Genomic DNA, 20,627 nt, shown 5'->3' with positions numbered 1-20,627 from the left:
ATATTCTGAAAGGTATTCTTGCCATTGTCCCACAAAAATTCTCCACCAAAAATATACTTAAGCTAAAAGTCAATTTTATATTTACATTTAACACAAACTTGACTTGAAAAACTATATTATTGGTAGCTAATTACGGGTAATCAATGCATTCTTGTATTGAGATAAACCAAAATGTTAATATGATTTTTCTAATAACTATCAAATGGGCTATCGATAATCATAAAAACTTGTATTTTTTAGGTTTCAATATACAAAAGTTATATTTTTTTTTTAGCTTTTTATAATAAAAGTAGCATTAACTACTTACCTATATAAAATATATTACACTTTATGGTATCAGTTTAAAAAAAAAAAAAGTGGCATAATGTAAATGAGCAATATTGTAATAGATTAATTAGCTAGGCGTAGTATGCCAGGCCTTCCTGTATCATTGAAAGGAACCTTAATCTGCCACAAATTATGCAATAAAATGTGGGGAAGAAAAGAATTAATCATAGTTGAAATATATGAAGTTAGACATTTGTGAGTACTTTCAACTTAAGCATGATGTGAAGACATCAATGAAAGCCCATGTGCAATTGATCAAGAACAACTATTGGTAGAGAGTGACTGCCATGTGGCATTTTCAAGTGGGTGACACGTGTCTAATGAAGATGAGCTTGTTGGAATGCCACTATCACCACCTTACCAATCACCATCTAAAACCTTCCCATCCTAACCATCAAACTAACATGGCTCAAAACCCCTTTTTCCAACGATTAATGCCACCATTTGGAAAATGATGTGCACATTTTATGTCTTCAATTTTCTTTGACTGCATTACGAGCTCACATTGACTAGTCACAACCATACCAATATACAATCTCTTCATATAACAAATTAAGTAAGCATACATTAGTGTTCAATCGAATTTTGGTCACGTCGACGGTTAAGTCTTATCCACATTCAGTGGCTTGATCGACAATTTGGTGAAAGGTTCGGTTTGGATGAACATACATGTGAGAAATGGTGGTCATCGCACATGCCCGCGAGGGGCTTATGGCCCATGGACTATGACAAGTGGCAATCGTGAAGCTTGTATATAAATGCCATGTCACCTTCGTTAAAATTCGCTCACGAGAATTAAGCTCAGTGGATGTCTAAGGACATAAAAAGTCTTGTAAAATTATGTTACCGAATTTTACTAAAAACAGAAGATAGGGGCAAAAGGGTTGATATAGGGTCCCATGAAACTTTTGATTTATAGGAGAAATGCATGTGCCCTTGTCTAAAGGGAAAACGATACTACTTGATCAAACGTATCATAATCACAATGGTTGAATTTTGATCACACACAACAACACATATTAAAAACCTCCTAATTAATTAATGCTTCTTTTTTTAAAAAAAGAAATATATGTATTCTAAAGAAAAGTATGATGATTAGCTTTTATGCATACCATTTATCGGCATGTTAATTAGCTCAAAATAGTGCAATGGTTGAGTAAATATAATTGGCTAATTGCCACAAAATTGCATTTGGTCCTTTTAGTTATAAATAAATTAATTTTTATATGTCACAACAAAATCGCGTGAAAATGGTACGAACTATTCGTATATTTACGACATGCTACTATGCTAGTAAATTGTTAGTCCACTTGATTGATGAGTTTTTGACTTTTATATAAGTATTTTTAACTAATACTTTAACTTTTAACTTTACACCTTGTAATTAAGATAATATAGAGAACACATTGGTCCCATGAGATCTCCAAACTTATTGTGTTATTCGTCTTAGGTCATTAAGTTAATGGATATATGGTCTTAGCGGATCTTCATTATTATTATTAACCTCTCTAGAGATATTTAATCATGATATATAATTAATCAATTCTTTTATATATAAAATTACTAGTCCTAATACTCGTACGTATACCGGTAGCTATATAGATGAGCGGAACTAAAATGTAATAAACAGTAATGATAAATATATATATATGTTTAGTTAGAGTTTTGGATTTACCTTAAATTTTTATAACCACGTCAAAATCGGAACTTGTAAGCATAATGGATGATGACAGTTATTCTTGTAATTTCGGATCGTAAACTCAAATTTTTTAAGTCTTCATGTAAATAACTTCTTATAATTAATATAAGTAATATGAGTTGAAGAATTGAGAAAGAAAAAGAGACAATTTATTAATGAGAAACGATCAATCAAATAAGGTTATAGTATCTTTTGTATTAATAAAGCAAGAGTTAGAGTTTAGTTCGGAAATTGAATTTATATACAACTAAAAAAGCTAATTTAACAAAATAAATAAATTAAAAGGACAAGTGTCGATCAAGGATTACGCCACATGTCATTTCAAGAAAATGTTAATGCTGTTTTAGTTTATTGGTAGATATATATCTATACTACGGGTGTTTTTTTACCCGCAACATGTGAGGCTATTTCAAATAGATGTTTAAGAAAGTGAGTTTTTAACTCACACACTAAATGTACCCAAAAAAATGCCCAAAATACCCTTATTTTTCAATACATTTTTAACTCACATACTAAATCTACCCAATATATCCCTAAAATATTTTACACCCATATTCATCCAAAATATCTATTTCCTTTATTAATTAATTTTAATATTTTCATCTAATATCTCTATAATATTCTTAATAAAGTTATTTACAAAAAATGCATCTCTTAACCATAAAATAACTACACTACCATTTACGTCAATTACTTTTAGATTAATAACCACATCGTTACCACCACCTATTGCCGCCACCGTTGTCGCATTGTGCGGGTAACCATCTCATATACTATATAGCTTTACACATATATTATGGTAAAAGTTTCATGTGGTAAGTAAAATCAGTTGTATAAATAAAAACAAGTCATTTAGTCTCATCATGTTTATCACTTGATCGATAAGCTAAATTTCGTGTTGCTCAAAGTGCGTAAACATCGCCTAATCAATTACAACATGACAGATAGATGTGGGTCATTAGGATTATAATATACATTAAGTTGTCGTTAGCTCATATTCATATACTCTATTTCAGCGGCGGAACTTGAACGATAAGTACCGGTGGGGTCAAATATTTTTGAAATTTAGGTTTTCTCTTTTCTACATCTATGTTTTGTTTTTGAGGTGGTAAAAACACATAAAAACTTTTATTTATTCTTAAACAATATATAATTGCTAAATATGATCCAAAATTTTGGAAGGACCATAACCCCCTTTGGTCCTTCTTATCTTCCGCCACTGCTCTATTTAGATATACAGTTATACACAATTATCGTACAAGAGAAAGTGACGAATACATGATATACATTTGCAATCCAACATTTATTGTATCTAGCATCTAAAAAAAATTATATTAAATATATAAAAATAAGATTTATTTCGTAACACCCCAACATGGAAGAATCATGAGGGTTACAAACTAAGCACAACACGACATGAAAATTAAGTAGAGTCAAGTCTAAATACATTAAAAGGATTGGACAATCCATACAATTCAATTAAATACAAGTACTGGAATCATACAAAAATGAATAAAGAGCACACTCATCAAACATTTACAATAAATAGTTCAAAAGATATTAATTGATCCTAAGCATAACCCACGAGCGGGATCAAATGAATCACGGATCCATAAATAGTCCGAGTTCAATCCTAGCATGCAATCAATCAACCAATATGTCTCTGATTAACATGTTCACCTGAAAAGTGTACTAAAACGTGTCAACATAAAGTTGGTGAATTCGTAGGTTTAAGTAATGAAAATCAAGTGTCAAGATATCAACCGTTATCGATATACGAGGATCAGAATATCTAATCACGTCAAAGGAAACCCTAAAAGGTTCCACACTATCACAAATCAATACAAGTCAACATCAACGTCCAATAATTGTCCATACATATATGTATATGTGTATATATATATATAGTATCGTCCATACGCAGGTTTAACAACCCGTATCCACAATTATGATCATGTCGGGTGTGGATTCGTTAATCCACCGTCCATATCTTACATAATATATATTATACGTTTTAATAACAAATCGTCATAATGTGGCAATGATCATACCGGGAGTGGATTCGTCAATCCACCGTCCACGTCTTACATAATATATAATAAACGTCTTACTACAATATAATATCACGTCTTTCGTCACATATAAACGTCCAATACCACGTATCACAAGCAAACAATTAAATAACTAACGTCTCGTCTCATATCATAATCAATTGTATCAACCGACAAGCGTTTAAACAACAAGTACACTTTCCACCCCAAAATAAAATAAACGTAGGGGCTACGAAACTCACCTTGCTCGGCAATGAGAAGTTAAGATCGAGATAGATAAAATAAAAATCATCCAACAAAAGTCACAAGCCCAATCCCTAATTAGGTCTTTATGTTCGATTCAAGACTTGGACCAATCCCCCAAGTCACGACATATTTATTAAAGACGTCAAAAAATAGTTTGGTTCGAGTTAAGTTCGAGAATCATCTTGTCTTGTCAACAATTTTTATACACATATATATGACCTAAGTTAAGTGCTAAGTTGAGTTTCATGGGTGACTCACGACTTTGAAAGACAAATGTGATCCGAATACATTGTTAGGGAAGTCAATTGACAGCTTAAACTGACCCGCGACTCAATCCAAGTAACCTGGACTAATTGGAGGACCCGACCCGACCATAGAACCCTAACTACGAAGCTAGAAGGAAGTTCAGGAAAACAGTATTTGTTCCACCATAAGTTACGGTGAGGACCACCGTCTCTTACGGGGGTTCAGTTCTGGCGAGACACATCAGACGGTCATGACCATCATTCCAGACGGTGGTCTGGAAGTTTCGAGTTCAGTGTCTGGATTGGCGTAAAACAGAAGGTCTTGGCGTAAAGGTCGAAATGGAATAAGTAGTCCACTGTCTCATACAGTGGTCTCACCGTATGAACGCTACCTGGAGCCGAACGACGTCTGGGACGCTGAGGGAGGGCGTGCGGGACGGTGGTGGAGCTGCAAGTGCATCAGCAACAGAAAAACGAGCCAAAGGTGAACCATGAATCCTAAAAAAACATTTTAAGACCTAGGACCCGATTAGGACCGGTTCAAAACTCCATTTATCAATAGTTAATCATGTGTAAACATAATTAAGCTTGACTCACTTCCCAAATTTGATTTCTAACAGATTTAATGACCACAAATTTGTTCTAACCCATTTTAATTACAAAACCCCTAATTTTGACGTAGGGTTTGCTTTGACCCAAATTTTGACTAAGGATCGGTTTTGTTAAGCTAGAAATAAGTTTACAAACATAACCCACATTAGAGATTCGACCCATAACGTCCAACAAGCGATTTAATCGATTTTGACCCAATTTGCTCATAACTACCCTAATTTCGATTTAAATTTGTTTTGACACGATTTTTGACTCAAAGGTGTTTGGGTTTGGCTAATTAAATAATTATAAACTTGAAATGATGCTTTTGAGTTAGATTTACCTTACGAAGATCACCTCCAAGGTTAAAACCCGTATTTTAGTTATTTATTAAGATTAAACCCCAAATTTTTGATATGATGATTAGATGATGGTATAAATGATGATTCTTGCACAATTCTTGTTACATGAACATTAAATGAACTAAAATTTTAGAGAGAGAGGGAGAGATGTAAGAGTTTGTGTGGTTGGGTACATTTAGTGAGAGATGGAGAGATAGACATAGTTGGATATAATTGAATGAATGAATGGATAAGGTGGTGTAAGAGTTTGGATGGGTAGGGTTGGGTCAATGGGTCGATCAAATGGGTCACCGGGTCAACCCAATTACGTTTTCTAGTCAACTAAACGTCTTGCTACATCACATAATTGATTAATACGACCACATAGTTCCGTCTAATATATTACGCGTCACAAAGTCGCCAAAAAGGCATTAAATGAATTCAATCAATTAAATTAGCTAGTCATTCGCACGTTTAAATTAACGGGTCAAAAATCAATTAAGTCACTAAATCATAGAATTAAATCACAATTAATTACGTGTAAATCACGTTAATTAAAAGTCAAAAACCACGAATGTTACGATTTTTTTTCTCGTCAATTTTATTGTCAATTTTGATGTATATTTCAGACATCATATATGAGTTAAAGGTAAAGACTCTTAAAGAATAATGTTGCCAAAACCTTAATATTTATTGAAACCTCAATATCGGATTTAAAATATATCATATGTTTTCTGATTTATAGTATAAACTAACCATGTTTAATTAAGTGGTTGAAACTTTTGTATAGAGATAGAGATCAAAGTTATATTTTCATATCTGAGGTCATATGTTATTTTCAATCTTTAGAAATACTGAAAGCAGTTTCTCTACTTCATATAGGACTAAAGTTGTCTATATCACAACTTCTCTTATATACTGTCGAAGATATTATCGATATATGTATTATTTATTTTTATTTCCTTTGATTTGTAGTTGTCATCTTAATTAATTTATAGGGTAAAATGTAACTTAGTAATATAAATTTGGTTGACTAATTAGATGCTGTATTATTCAGAATTATTAAACTTGGAGTATAGTAGCTTGAATGTGATTAGTAAGGTTTTCATGAAGTATATGAAGTACCCTTATGTTACACTAGGATTTTTTTAATATTGCATACATAGGTATTCAATTAAATCCATAGATATGTGACTTGTTCCAATATAATGAAACAAGTTACTTTTGAAAAGTGACCTAATATTAAAAAGTAACGCCCAGTGCCGTCTTTCACAGGTTTTTGGTCCTAATACTTCAATGGTGTATGAAGGAGGTTAAGATGTAGACAGTCTTACCCCTACCACGACGGTGTAAAGAAACTGCTTTCAGATTCTATCTAAAGATAGAAAAGGACTTTTGTCCTTGCAAGGGATGAGGATAAAACCAATAACCTTTGTCTCCAGAAATAAAGGTGTTAACGATCCAAATCTTGCTGCTTGAAAAGTGACTTAATATTGCCCACCCTAAATTATTTGTTTAAATAGGTTCGAATTAACCTAGAGCCTATGTAAAGACCGCATGTAACCCACATTGATGGTTGATTTAGTAACTACACGTTGTAGGTATTTTACACAAATTAGTTTCTTTAGTCGAAGGAATTATCATTCGTCTTGCTATCATTTTCGTAGTGTATTACTGAATTAAATAAAAAAATAAAAAAATCAATACTAATATGAATGACGGAAAGCGTAAATATTCTAAAACAAGAGGATCCATTAATAAATTAAATGAAAGAAAACAAAGAATTTGCTTTCATTGTTATTAGTCATGAAAAAATAATACTAATAGTGTCGGCCATAACTTTTATCTTATTTTGGTAGAAAAACCATTAAAGCAAATAGTGTTTAAGATTTTTTGTAACAAATGTTAAGTTTTTGTACTTCTTTGCTTTCATTAATCACTTTATTGAAAATAAAAATTAGAGTATATGATGATGTAGTCATGTAATATAGGGGAGATGACACGAAACTACTATGCAATGAACATATAAACAATAAGAATTGATAACAATACCTCAATATGTGATCAATATATTAACTACTATTCTTCAGGCTTGTTCAATGCACAGATAATCTCAAAAAATATAAATCAAAACTAAAAAGTTGGATTTCAAATATATTAAATAGATATACCGAAATCAACTTAGAAATTTGCTAACTGAATAGCCACTCCATCGGTCAAATAACTCCTAAGATTTCCCGTCATTCACCATTGACCGAGCTATGTATGATAGTGCCCTGCAAATAGCAAAAAAAAAAGAAAAAAACTGGTAAGTTCTCATAGTGTGTTTTCATGTATTTAATCTAATTTTAAAAATTAAACCCCAAACAAATTAACCACAAGAATCCAACCAAGGAAAATTATTCAATATAAAAAAAGAACCCAACCAAGGACATTCCAATCGTGGATCAAATGATTTTATCGGCTAATGCAAGAAAGATAGGGAAACAAATTCTTGATAAAAAAAAAGGAGTCGAGCAAAAAACATTGCAAAGTCATCTCCTGATGTGTTAAATCCTAAACATAACGTGGTTCAAAGGGCTTTATCTAAAGGTATTATTTAAAATTGATATCATGTTTTTCATAAGATCCGAAGAATATCTGTCATACACAAACTAAAAAGATGAGTTGTTCCACCATACTAAATAATCATACTAAAACATTCAACATCATCTCAATAAGTAGCAATCTCCCCTGATAGAATAACAACGACTAAAAAATTACACCATTAATGAGCTAGTTTCAAAACAAATTCAAAATAATCATAGTCGATAAATAAAAGTAATCATAATCTTACTCATAGCAAAATTCGACTTTTTGTTTATCAAAAAGCTTAAAAACAGTAAATTGATAGAAACCGTTTGATCCCATGTACCGAATTAGTACCCACATAACCCTCAGCAGGGATAGTGTCAAGGTTAATCAACCACTTAAATTCAATTTTGCTTATGGGAAGATTCGAACCTAGATTGCTCCAAGAAAGTGGCATCTGGTGGCCAACTCTTCTATGTCGTAAATCTTAAGTATACACCATTAATGAGCTACTTTCAAAACGATATCAAAATAATCGAAGTTAATATATTAAAGTAATCAGAACTCTACTCATACCAAATTTAGACTTTATATCTAAAAGGTTACAAATACAAAATTTAATATATAATATTTAGATTAGTTAAGTCATATATCACAACTTAATTAATACGAAAGATAAAGTAAAAAAACATATGAAAATTAACTCCAAATAAATGTTGATTCCAGTTTACCCATTTTTTTCCCCAAATTTAGTTAAATAAAAAATTTACAGTTTCTTATATTCTAAAATTATAAACTATATAATTTGAAAAAAAGATATCAATTCATCAACAAAGACCACCTCGAACGTTTTGATTTTCTTCGAGTTGTTCCACTCCGAAACAGTCCATACATGCACAACACGGAGTCGTAAATTATGGTTAACATGTGTTGGCTTAAGATCTTCAAGATGGACTAATGTGGTCATATATTTTGTTGTTGGAAAAAAAAAAACCATAACGAACCTATAATGGACAACAAACTAAATTAAAAGAAATAATAATAACAATAACATAAGAATTCAATGTTAAAAAATAATAATAATGATTAATTATGTGCAAAGTATATAAAATGAAAACTCTTTAGTAGTTGATCGTAACTTTTTTTTTTGTCGTACGTGAGTTATATTATAGATTACCAATAAAACCGAAAAGTGTAAAGTAATTATTTTTAAATTTGGTGAAATTGTAAATTGGTGATTAAAAAAAAATGTAAATTAATTATTTTTAAGTGTAAATTGATGATGAAAAACCAAAAAATATAATTAATTATTTTTAAATTGGGTTAAAGTGTAATTTGGTGATTTAAAATCAAAAAGTGTAAATTAATTATTTTTAAATTGGGTTAAAAAGTGTAAATTGGTGATGGTAAACCAAAAAGTGTAAATTAATTGTTTAGATTGGGTTAAAGTGTAAATTGGTGATGGAAAACCAAAAAGTGTAAATTAATTTAGATTAATATTAAAAAATTAGAGGATTAATAAGGATGAAGGATTAAGCTAAAGGAGGGGTATTAAGGGTGTAAGTGTACCCCAACACCCTCATTTAATTATATTATAGATTAGTAATTAATTAAAATGCTAAGTTGTTGTTAATTAATGATTAATTTATATGTGCACGCAAAAATGTGTACACTTTTTAATTATATTATTATGTGTATATACTTTATACATCTGGATTTTAAATAATCAATTTATACTAAACGTGAGAGTTTATTTTTAGTCAGACAACATTTATTTGAGCCTTGTGCACAATGTGACATAATTACTCGTGTTGTTAGAAGGCTAGCTTAATGTTTTATAAACGAGCAATGCATTCCCATAAAGCTAACACATGCACATTATATTATACTCGTATATATATATATATATATATATATGGGAAAAGCGAATATAAGGTTGTCCGGCACCTAAGCTTAGGTGTGGAACCCCTCACATACTAATATTTTATTATTTCTTGTTTAATGAATAAATGCATGGGCCCCCATGATTTTTATGGATTAAAAAAACAATATGTGACTATCAAATGAGAATAAATGAGAACACTTAAAAACTACATTTTTATGCATTAAAAGTCCATAAAACTGACATACCGCATAACTAATTATCATTATTTAAGTGTTTAACAACAATTGATCCGTCAAAATCGAAAAAATCACGTTTTTTGTTGGATGCATCATTTTAATGAATATGCATCCAAGATGGATGCACAAAACAAAAAACGTGATTTTTTTTATTTTGACGAATCAATGTGTTGTAATTTGTAAACACTTAAATAATGATAATTTGTCATGCACTATGTTAGTTTTATGGACTTTTAATGCATCAAAATGATGTTTTTAAGTGTTCGCACCGTTCTTATTTTAAAAGTGTTTTCACCATAGTGTTACTATATATATATATATATATATATATCTTCCCCATATTGTTTTGTCCAAGGATGCTAGTAATGATTCGGCCCCGAGAAATAGGCCCAACTAATTATGGTAACTAGATGATACAGAGGACTTTGTCCCGATTAAAGAAAAGGTAGGTCGACGGAGGTGGAATGACAGAATACCGAAGGCTCCAAAGGAATGTCTTGGCAAAAGATGTGGACAAGGAGTGAAAGGCATATGAGAATAGGTTTTGTAGACTTGGGTCTCTGTGACCTTCATAGTGATTTTGGCTTTGAATAGAGGTAGGCCTAACCGATGGAGAATGTTACTCTAGTGTTTATGTTTGACCCCAAAATGCTTTTATCTGTCGAAGGACATGACCAATGAGAGATAATTTAGAGGACTAAGATTAGTTTAGTGGATTTGAGTGCTATATGAGAGGACTAAGATTGGTTTAGCTAGGTGTATAGGTAAGTAGTATCTTTTTGTCTACTTTCACTTATTTTCATAGTTTTGGGTCTGAGTCCTTTCATAAAAGCAAAAATTAGTTGCATCTAAACAAAACTTTTAACACTTTAAGAGCTTTTAATTTAAAATAAAAAATTAAAATTCTTAAAAAACTCGTGTCAATTAAAATAATATCTGGAACAAACATCCTTGAATAAAACATTAAATATGGATTTCAAGTTACAATTACGAGCTCCAACTCACGCATAAAAGTAGAGATCCAAAAGCGTTACGTAGGAAAAAAAAAAGTGCGATAATTAAAAAGGGGGGGTTGAAATTGATTGCATACTTTGTGTATAAGCTAGGTGGGATACAATCTTTACTTTTGTTTGAAGAAACAAGTCGTTGTACCACACAACCATCATCATATGAAAGATCGAGAGATAAGGTTGTAGCCTTCGGCCTTCCTTTAGTTACTACATTTAAGGAAAGGAAAATGTCAATTACAAAGTTTCTTTTTTAAAAATATATACTTGTATATATATATTAGCAAATGTCGCTATGAGAAATTAGATTCCAATATACTAAAAATTAAAGGGCTGATTAGGACCCTTCATCCAGTAATAAGTCGATTTTCAGCCCTGGTGCTTAATTAGCTAAATCAATATATTTAGGCCGTTATGATATTCGATAATTTAATGCTAAGGGGACACAAAGAAAATAGGTCGTGTGATATTGTGATCTATTCTGTTAATTTGTAAAAGTCAAATGCAATGATCATCAGATCGTGTAGTAGTAAACACATATAATTACGAGTATTACTTTGTGAAAGTCAAATGCAATGATTAATGCGTTTATAAGGGCATATACAACCCGATTGCGAGGCTTTCATTTCAACATAGAAGTTTGAGTAGACGGAACAATGTGATTGCAAAAATAGAAACAATTTGGTAGTCTCTTAATTATCAGTGACTTGTAAACTAAGTTAATATGTAATTTGTTACATATTATCGACAAACTACAAATTACGAGTTTAGATCTTCCATTTCTGCATAACTACTAGCTAAACGTTATTGTGTACAAGAGGTGTGAACGATCACATTAGCCATTGTCTAACTATAAAAGGTAATACGTGAATTTCACATATCTTGATATGAAATTGTATAATTTTACATTTTTTAGTACATATAAATGTGTTAATCTCGATCTAATATTATGATTATCAGATTATCATATGGAACTATATAAATATTATCATGTGAGGGTAGGGTTAATGTCGGAACCAAAACTTGGGAGAGAACCGTGAGAACTACTAGTTTTCAACCCTCTTTCTCCTCTTTGACGTGGTTTTTTAATTTTTATCTGAGTAAATTACAGAAATCGTCTTTGTTGTGGACATCGACTTGTAACTTTCATCCCTAAGTTTAATAAATTACAGTTTTAGTCAAAAAAACTTTGCACCGTCAACACTTTTGGTCCTGGGTAGTAACTTCCGTTAAAAAACCATCATGTGCTAGCCACGTGATGGGTATTTTCGTAATTAACTCCCAACAAATATATTAAGGGGAAAAACACATCTCAAGAGCCCTACTTCTTTTTCTTTCCCAAATCTTTCCCTTCCTTATAACTGCAACCATCATCATTATCATCTAAAACCTATCACATATATGCTCCTAACAAAACACTTACCAATAAAGTTACATCATCAGAAAACAAATGAACATCATCATCACCACTAAAAACTAAACATCATCATCTAACATTATCATCATCATCAGAATGTGCTTTGAGTCCATAAAATTTGTTCTTTTAGTTACATCATCATTACTAAACTGATATTTGGAAAACACTAGCAGTAGAGATTTCTAAAATACCGGTCAAGATCGTGAACGGCGAGAGTCAAGATATTAGGGTTTCAAATGGTGGGTATGGGTGGCGGCTAGCCGGATCTTAAGGTTTTCATGGTAGGTGGTGTCCAGATCTAAGGGTTTCAGAGGTGGCCGTGGGTTGTGGTCGGATTTTAGGATTTCAGAGGTAGACGTGGGTGGTGGCCGGATTGTTGAAACCTCTGTTGACCGCCGTTGACCGATGACGTGTTTGACCACCGGAACCATCTCTCGGATCTTCATCTTCAAATGTTTTCATCTTCCTTTTATGAATATAGGATCTCTTTGGTTTAATTGGTGTTAAAGAAAGGTAATTTTTATATTAGATATTGATTTAGATTTGGTTTAATATATGATTATAAAACTTTTGGATGAGATTTGTTGTTCTTTGGATTTAGTTGGTTGTAGTTTTGATTTTGTATTTTAATCTTAATTTCATCTTTAAAAAAATGGATCATGATGTTTTAGTTGGATGATATTTGATGATGATGATGATCTAAGTTTTATAATAAGAAAATTAGACAACGTGATGTTCAAGAGGATGCTGATCTAGACATGGGTTATGAAAAAGAAAATGACGAAACTACCCATCACGTGGCTGACACGTGATGGGTTTTTTAACGGAGGTTACTACTCAGGACCAAAAGTGTTGACGGAGCAAAGTTTTTTGGACTAAAATTGTAATTTAATAAACTTAGGGACGAAAGCTGCAAGTGGCAGTCCACGACAGGGACGATTTCTGTAATTAACTCTTTTTATTTTCTGAATTTTTATTTTTTGTTTTCTTTTAATAAAAACTAATTCCAAAAAAAAAAAAACATTTTATAAAAAAATCATATGGGGTTGAAAACGTATGGATATGATACGGGCGTTGCCCTTACCCGTTATAAAGTTGTTGTCACCGGACGCATATGAGAATGATATGGATTTTATGGGCGACAATGCAAGAGATGATAGCAGTTGAATATGGTATGGGCGTGACCCTTACCTCCCAGGGCTAAGTCCTTAGAGATCATAATTTAATAGTTTTACCGTTCTCACCATTATTTTGGTTTTTATTAGAGAAAAAAAAACCTTTGACACCGTTTTTCAATTCTCAGTAAAGACCAAGTTGATCACTTCACTATCATGTAATATCAAAATATGTAGGTTTGCTTTTAAAGATCAGTCTCATATACCATGTAGTCTATAGTTTATATAGTCTTATAAATGCAGTTAGTTTCACATTACTACCACGAATTTTCAGACAAAATGCCATATATCTACTTTTCTAATAATTTAATTTATGGTTTTATTTTTGTACTAAATAAATAAATTCTCATCTCACAAAAAGAAAATTTGACCAGCCCCGTTAAAATTACAGCGGATCGACTATCGAGTACTACAAAACATGTAAGAACAAATAGTGTAAAACAAAATTGATACGTATACAAAACCAAGCCCAAGAATGACAATTTTTCTTTTAACTGTGAACTTTTATTCATAAAACAAATATTTTGGAGCAGATGAAATCGATTATAACTTTCCCTTCATATGATTATAATTTCTGTCAAGTTTATCTTATTTATTTAGACATTCTTTAAATATTGCAATGGAATTGATTATTATGAATCTCCCTTTATACCGCATTCAACTTTTCCTAAAATCTTTTCCAAAACATTCATATCCTTTCCATCCCGATTTTATGGGTCATAACTGGTCAAATTCACGCTCAAAGATACATATAAGTTCAAATTATTATTATTATTATTGTTGTTATTATTATTATAATAAGTGAACATGTAATATTTTCACAAAGTACCTAGTACTTCAAATATAAAGTCCCGATCTAGCACTTCGAATTTGGGTCGACGGTTATCAACCTTATTGGTACAGATTCACATTGAGTAAAGAATATATATAACGAATGTGTAAAATAATAAAGTTTAGAATAACATTGTTTGTGGTAATGTGTGAGAGAGTGACAAAGATTTAACGACCAAACTAATTAACCATGAGAGAAAGTGAAAGAGAAAGGGAAAGATTCTCCATAAATTCAGTTAATCACGCCATTACTTACGCCCTTTTTTTTCTCTTTATATATCTTCCCTTTCCCCTCTTCCCATAATCACTTCTTCCTACACCTAAAACCTCACACACATTACCCCACACACACACACACTCACTAGAGTCATGGCACCACCATTTCTCACTTTTATCATCCTATCTCTCTTCTCTCTCACCCTCACTTTTGCCTCCAAAGTACAACCTCCAGAGCACACCGTACAACAAGTACAAAGGTAGTACATTTTATATATATGTATATGTCCATTTGTTTGCATTGTATGATTTATTATACTAACTTGGAATTTTGTGTGTGTTTTTTCTTTTGTAGGAGTTTGAATGATTCCAGAAGGAATCTGGGTTTCTTGTCATGTGGGACAGGAAACCCAATTGACGACTGCTGGCGGTGTGACCCACACTGGGAGAAAAACCGCCAGCGTCTGGCAGACTGTGCCATTGGGTTTGGAAAAGGAGCTGTTGGTGGTCGGGATGGGAAAATATATGTGGTGACTGACTCTGGTGATGACGATGCCGTAAACCCGAAACCTGGGACCTTACGGTATGGCGTCATCCAAGACGAGCCGCTCTGGATTATATTCCAGCGCGACATGGTGATTAAACTTAAACAAGAATTAATCATGAATAGTTTTAAAACAATAGATGGACGTGGGGCTAGTGTACATATAGCTGGTGGGTCCTGCATTACCATTCAATATGTTACAAATATTATAATTCACGGAATTAATATTCATGATTGTAAGCAAAGTGGTAATGCAATGGTGAGAAGCTCTCCAAGACATTTTGGATTTAGGACTATATCGGATGGTGATGGTGTGTCGATTTTCGGAGGAAGTCATGTGTGGGTCGATCATTGTTCGCTATCAAATTGCGCTGACGGCCTGATCGATGCGATCATGGGCTCGACCGCAATTACGATATCTAACAATTACATGACTCACCATGATAAAGTTATGCTTTTGGGCCATAGTGATTCTTATGAGAATGACAAAAACATGCAAGTTACAATTGCCTTTAACCACTTTGGTGAAGGGTTGGTCCAAAGAATGCCCAGGTAAATGCTTCTTTTGGTTGAAAATAATAATAATATAATTGTATAATGTATTCTTTTTTGTATTTTGAATCAAAAGTTACCGACACATTTAATGGTCAAAGGGTGGTTATAAGTTTATAACTACTAAAACCGGTCAAAATATAGATCTTTTTTGGTATCCGGGTAAAAAATCTTGCTTTTACATTGGACTAGTCATTTTCACTTTTTGGAAGACCATCTGATTTGGTGATGGAGATTTTTTGGTTGAAAAGACATATATAGTGACAAATTCGAAGTATTATATTTAATTAATATTTATTAATTAATATAAATTTTTTACGTGTTAATTATTTATTCAGATGTAGACATGGGTATTTTCATGTGGTGAACAACGACTACACTCATTGGGAGATGTATGCAATTGGTGGGAGCGCAAACCCGACTATAAATAGTCAAGGGAATAGATTCCTCGCACCCGATAGAAGATTTAGCAAAGAGGTAACTAATGAATATTTCTCTTTTATGTACAATTTTTTTTATGCATTTTTGCATTACTAAAGTTCAAATAAAAGTCAAAAGTTAGTTATTGCCATTGGGCTAACAATCCATCATATCATGAATTATGTTTATAATAATTATAACCAATCTTAACATTTTTAACAAATTTAAAAGGCTAAAGAATTTGTTTGCTAAAAATGGGGAAATGATATAGGTGACAAAACACGAGGATGCACCCGAGAGCAGCTGGAAAAACTGGAATTGGAGAACGGAAGGTGACTTGATGTTGAATGGTGCATTTTTCACACCGTCAGGCGCTGGGGCTTCGTCTAGTTATGCAAGAGCTTCTAGCCTTGGGGCTAGGCCCTCGTCGGTTGTAGCCACCCTCACAACCAACGCCGGAGCCCTTGTTTGCAGAAAAGGCTCGCGTTGTTGATCCATATACAACATTCTAATTAAAGCCATTTCTTTGATCGAATTGGTCAAGACTATATATCATCCATGATTTGGGGATATTTTATTAGGGGTTTTATATTATTTTTTTTCTATAGCTTTTTCTATTCCGTTCCTCCATTATTTATGGGGTAGTTTTACTTTTATATCTTGTCTTTTTTACTTTTACTTTTGCAGCCTTTGTTTTTGACTATGTTGTTCCCAAGTACAACCTCGGCTTGTCACTCTATAGATACCATGAGATGTTTCATTTTGGACACCTAATGGTTTAGAGTATTCGCGAGTTAAGTAGTGTTGCATTGTATATTTATTTAAAAACATATATATAAATATCTATGATTTCAAGAAATTGTGGCTAATGTAGGTCACAAGTTTATGGTTGATGGATTAATTGCAATATTAATTGTCATTCGGTCTAGTAGGTTTTGTACAATTCTACTCATGTTAGATCGGTGGCTAGGAATTAGACACCAAATGCATTGTGTTATGGATGTAAGAATAATAAGCTCTTTTTGGAATAATTTGGTTCGATAATATTGCCATCTAACAAAGGTTAAACAAATAAACATTAATATTAATTTGCAAATACCATTTGTAATACTAATTGGTTGAGATGCATAAAATGTTCAAGTAATTTTACCTTGTGGAAATTGTCAAACAAATTAGTAAAGTGTTACATATTAAAATTATTGTTATGGTTTTTATAGGAAGCAAGAAAACAGAACATGTATGTCGCATTCTTGTCTACCACAAACTAAACGACAAGTTTCTTTCGTTACTAATGAGTTAAATTTGATATCAATCTAGTTTATATAATGTCCATGGAAAAGTATAACCCGAACTAGTAATTAGACAATGACAAATGGACGTTTTTTGGACGAATACACATCTTTGGATTCGAATTTGGTCAAACAAGTTTTCTGGGCTAAAAGCTTTTGTAACACCAGAATACCACGAATAACGAATTGCCATTTCACCTAAAACCGGAGATCACAATTATATATACCTAATAGGCCATCTTATTTGGAAACTCCGTTTTGGAGTTACCTTTGGACGCTTTGGTTTCAAACTTGCCATTTGCTTTTATAAATTCTCGAGCGTTGTCACAGCTTGATGTAAGAGCCCGCTATAAAAATTTGTATTTCGTACTGTACGTCTTCTATGAGCTTGAATCTTGAGTAAAAGTTTTGGAAAGTTAACTTCTCAGGTGAAATTCAAACAAGTTGTTTTGAAGTCATCAAAGTTACTGATTCAGAAGGGCCACATTTCGAATGGATAACGTTAAAGTTTTATTAAAATGAATAAGAAGAACAAATAAAAATCCACTTTATTTCAATAGTTTAAGTTTTCACCAATTTATTGATTAATTGATGGATATTAAATTTACTTTTTCATAACTAGTTAAGCTAGAAATTTTCATTCATAACTAAAATGAAAATTGATAACACAGTGGCTCATTTAACGAAACCTGTCATTAGTTTGGAGTTTTGTTACGAAGGACAATGACAATTTGTAAGATTTTTTAAGATGGTCACATGCTTGTAGATGATTGGTGGGCTCTATGTCATCAACATTTAGATTTGATTGGGTTTCCAATTTCCATTACCCAAATTTTAACTTTTCTTTCTTTTAACGTGACACATTACAAATTACGTTTATTTATTAATGACAAAAATTTTTTGTCCTTTAATTTGGTAAGATTCACAGTTTTTGCCTTTAATTGAATTAATTACAAAAAACCCTTAAAGTTGTTTTTTTTTTTTCATTTTATACTCCGCGACCTAACGGAGTTCAATTTTGGCCGTTAACCCTTACACGTGTCAAACACGTGAGGGCATTTTTGTCATTTTCACCTTTAAGACCAAAAGTGAAAAAATATACAACTTCATGGACCAAAAATGTAAAAGATCTTGATCTAGAAAAATTAACTTTTATATTACCCATGTCCTTTCCAACTCTCATCTTTTTCTTCCTTCATCATCTTCATACATCCCAAAACCCAAAATTTATATTCAATCTTAATAAAACTCATTTACAACAATTACAATTCTACAAATTCTAACAAACATCAATTAGATAAACATGTATCTATTAGTATTATATATCTAACCCAAAATAAACCACAGTTAATCCTACAAATTCTAACCAATAATGAACCACTGTTAATTTTTATTTGTCTTTGTATACAGGGGTGGTGATAGGTGGATATGGTGGCGATGAGGGATGAGCAGAACGATGGCGGTTGTGCTCATGGTGGCCTGAATTTGGTGGTTATAATGATGACCGGAGTTTGGTGGTGGCTGTAGTGTATGTTTAAGTTTTTGTATTTTTTTAATCTATAAATAAATAATACTAATAGGTACATATTTATATAGTTGATGTTTGTTCGAATTGTAAGATTATAGTTGTTGTAAATGAGTTTTATTAAAGATTGGATGTAAATTTTTGGGTTTTGGGTCATATGAAAGTTGGAAAAGATATGGGTAATATAAAAGTTCATTTTTCTATATCAAAATTTTTTACGTTTTTGATCTCTGAAGTCGTATGTTTTTTCACTTTTGGTCTTCAAGGTAAAATTGACAAAAATGCCATCACGTGTTTGGCACGTGTAAGGGTTAACGGCCAAAATTGAACTCCGTTAGGTCGCGGGGTGTAAAATAAATAAAAATCAATTTTAGGGGTTTTTTTGTAATTAATTCACTTAAGGGCAAAAACTGTGAATCTTGCCAAGTTAAGAGACTAAAAATGTAATCTTCAATTTATTATTACTACTCGTATTACTTTTACTCTCTAAAGACAATTACAAACAACTTTGCTTTTACTATTACTATTATCGTCACTCTCACTCTACAATCAACCACAATTCCTCTACAATCAACCACAATCCCTTATTTTCACCTCACCTTTTTTTTAATTGAACAATAACTTTTTCTAACGGCAACAAATCTTTACTACACTACTATATATTCTTTATGCAGAAATAGTAAAAAAATAAAAATAATTGCGAATTGACCAAATACTCTTAATGGACACCCTTTTATGAAAAAAGTTATTATTTGAAATTGCCTATTTTGTCCTTAATAGTTACGGGTAATTTACATTATAAATCCTTATCTTACGAATTTACATTTTAAGCTCTAATCTTCTAAAGTATTATTACCACATTTACATCAACCTATGTCACTCGACCCCTACCACCACCACCACTCGTCTCCGACACCACTAAATCGCCGTCGCAACCACCATTATCAAATTATGCGGGTCCCGTGTTAGTGTGTGTGTATATATATATATTATATAGAGCCCCTATCATGCTGGAAAAACCCACTACAACAAATTAGTTGATTCCACACACTTTATTCTACTCACTTTTGAAAAATGCATAAAATTTTGTTGGATTATTCGCACTTATAAATGAGTAAAAGTGTCTACATCAATAAGTGCGTACAAATTTAAAAGTGTGAAGAAAAATGTTCACATTTATTAGTGTGTACAAATTTTATACTTTATGTATTTATAAGTGCGGAGATCATTTATTCGCGAGTGATTTCTACGCACTTGTGTGGAAATCACCCGCAAATAAATGATTTTTTAAAATGTGTAGAAATCACCCACGAAGAATGATCTTTACATTTAAAAGCGTGTGCATATCTAATATTGTACACATTTATTAGTGTGTAAACATTTTTTTCGCACTTTTAAATGTGAAAATTGTATCAATTTTCGTACTTTTCTAATGTAGACTATTTGCACACAGTTCTAA

The 20,627-nt window shown here is 32.0% G+C and overlaps 1 protein-coding gene across 1 annotated transcript; it reads left to right on the top strand.

The window, feature by feature from the left end:
• Positions 1–14,915: 14,915 nt before the first annotated feature.
• Positions 14,916–17,213, top strand: LOC122611191 (probable pectate lyase 18). The gene is made up of 4 exons (XM_043784173.1): positions 14,916–15,098; positions 15,194–15,934; positions 16,273–16,411; positions 16,626–17,213. Exons 1-4 carry the CDS (start codon positions 14,992–14,994, stop codon positions 16,845–16,847), a joined length of 1,209 nt encoding a protein of 402 aa, XP_043640108.1. The 5' UTR covers positions 14,916–14,991; the 3' UTR covers positions 16,848–17,213.
• Positions 17,214–20,627: the final 3,414 nt, after the last annotated feature.

The sequence above is a fragment of the Erigeron canadensis genome, chromosome 8, assembly GCF_010389155.1.
Source record: "Erigeron canadensis isolate Cc75 chromosome 8, C_canadensis_v1, whole genome shotgun sequence".
In the NCBI taxonomy this organism is placed as follows: Eukaryota; Viridiplantae; Streptophyta; class Magnoliopsida; order Asterales; family Asteraceae; genus Erigeron; species Erigeron canadensis.
The sequence above is the reverse complement of the archived record's forward strand: the minus strand, read 5'-3'. Positions and strand labels throughout refer to the sequence as shown.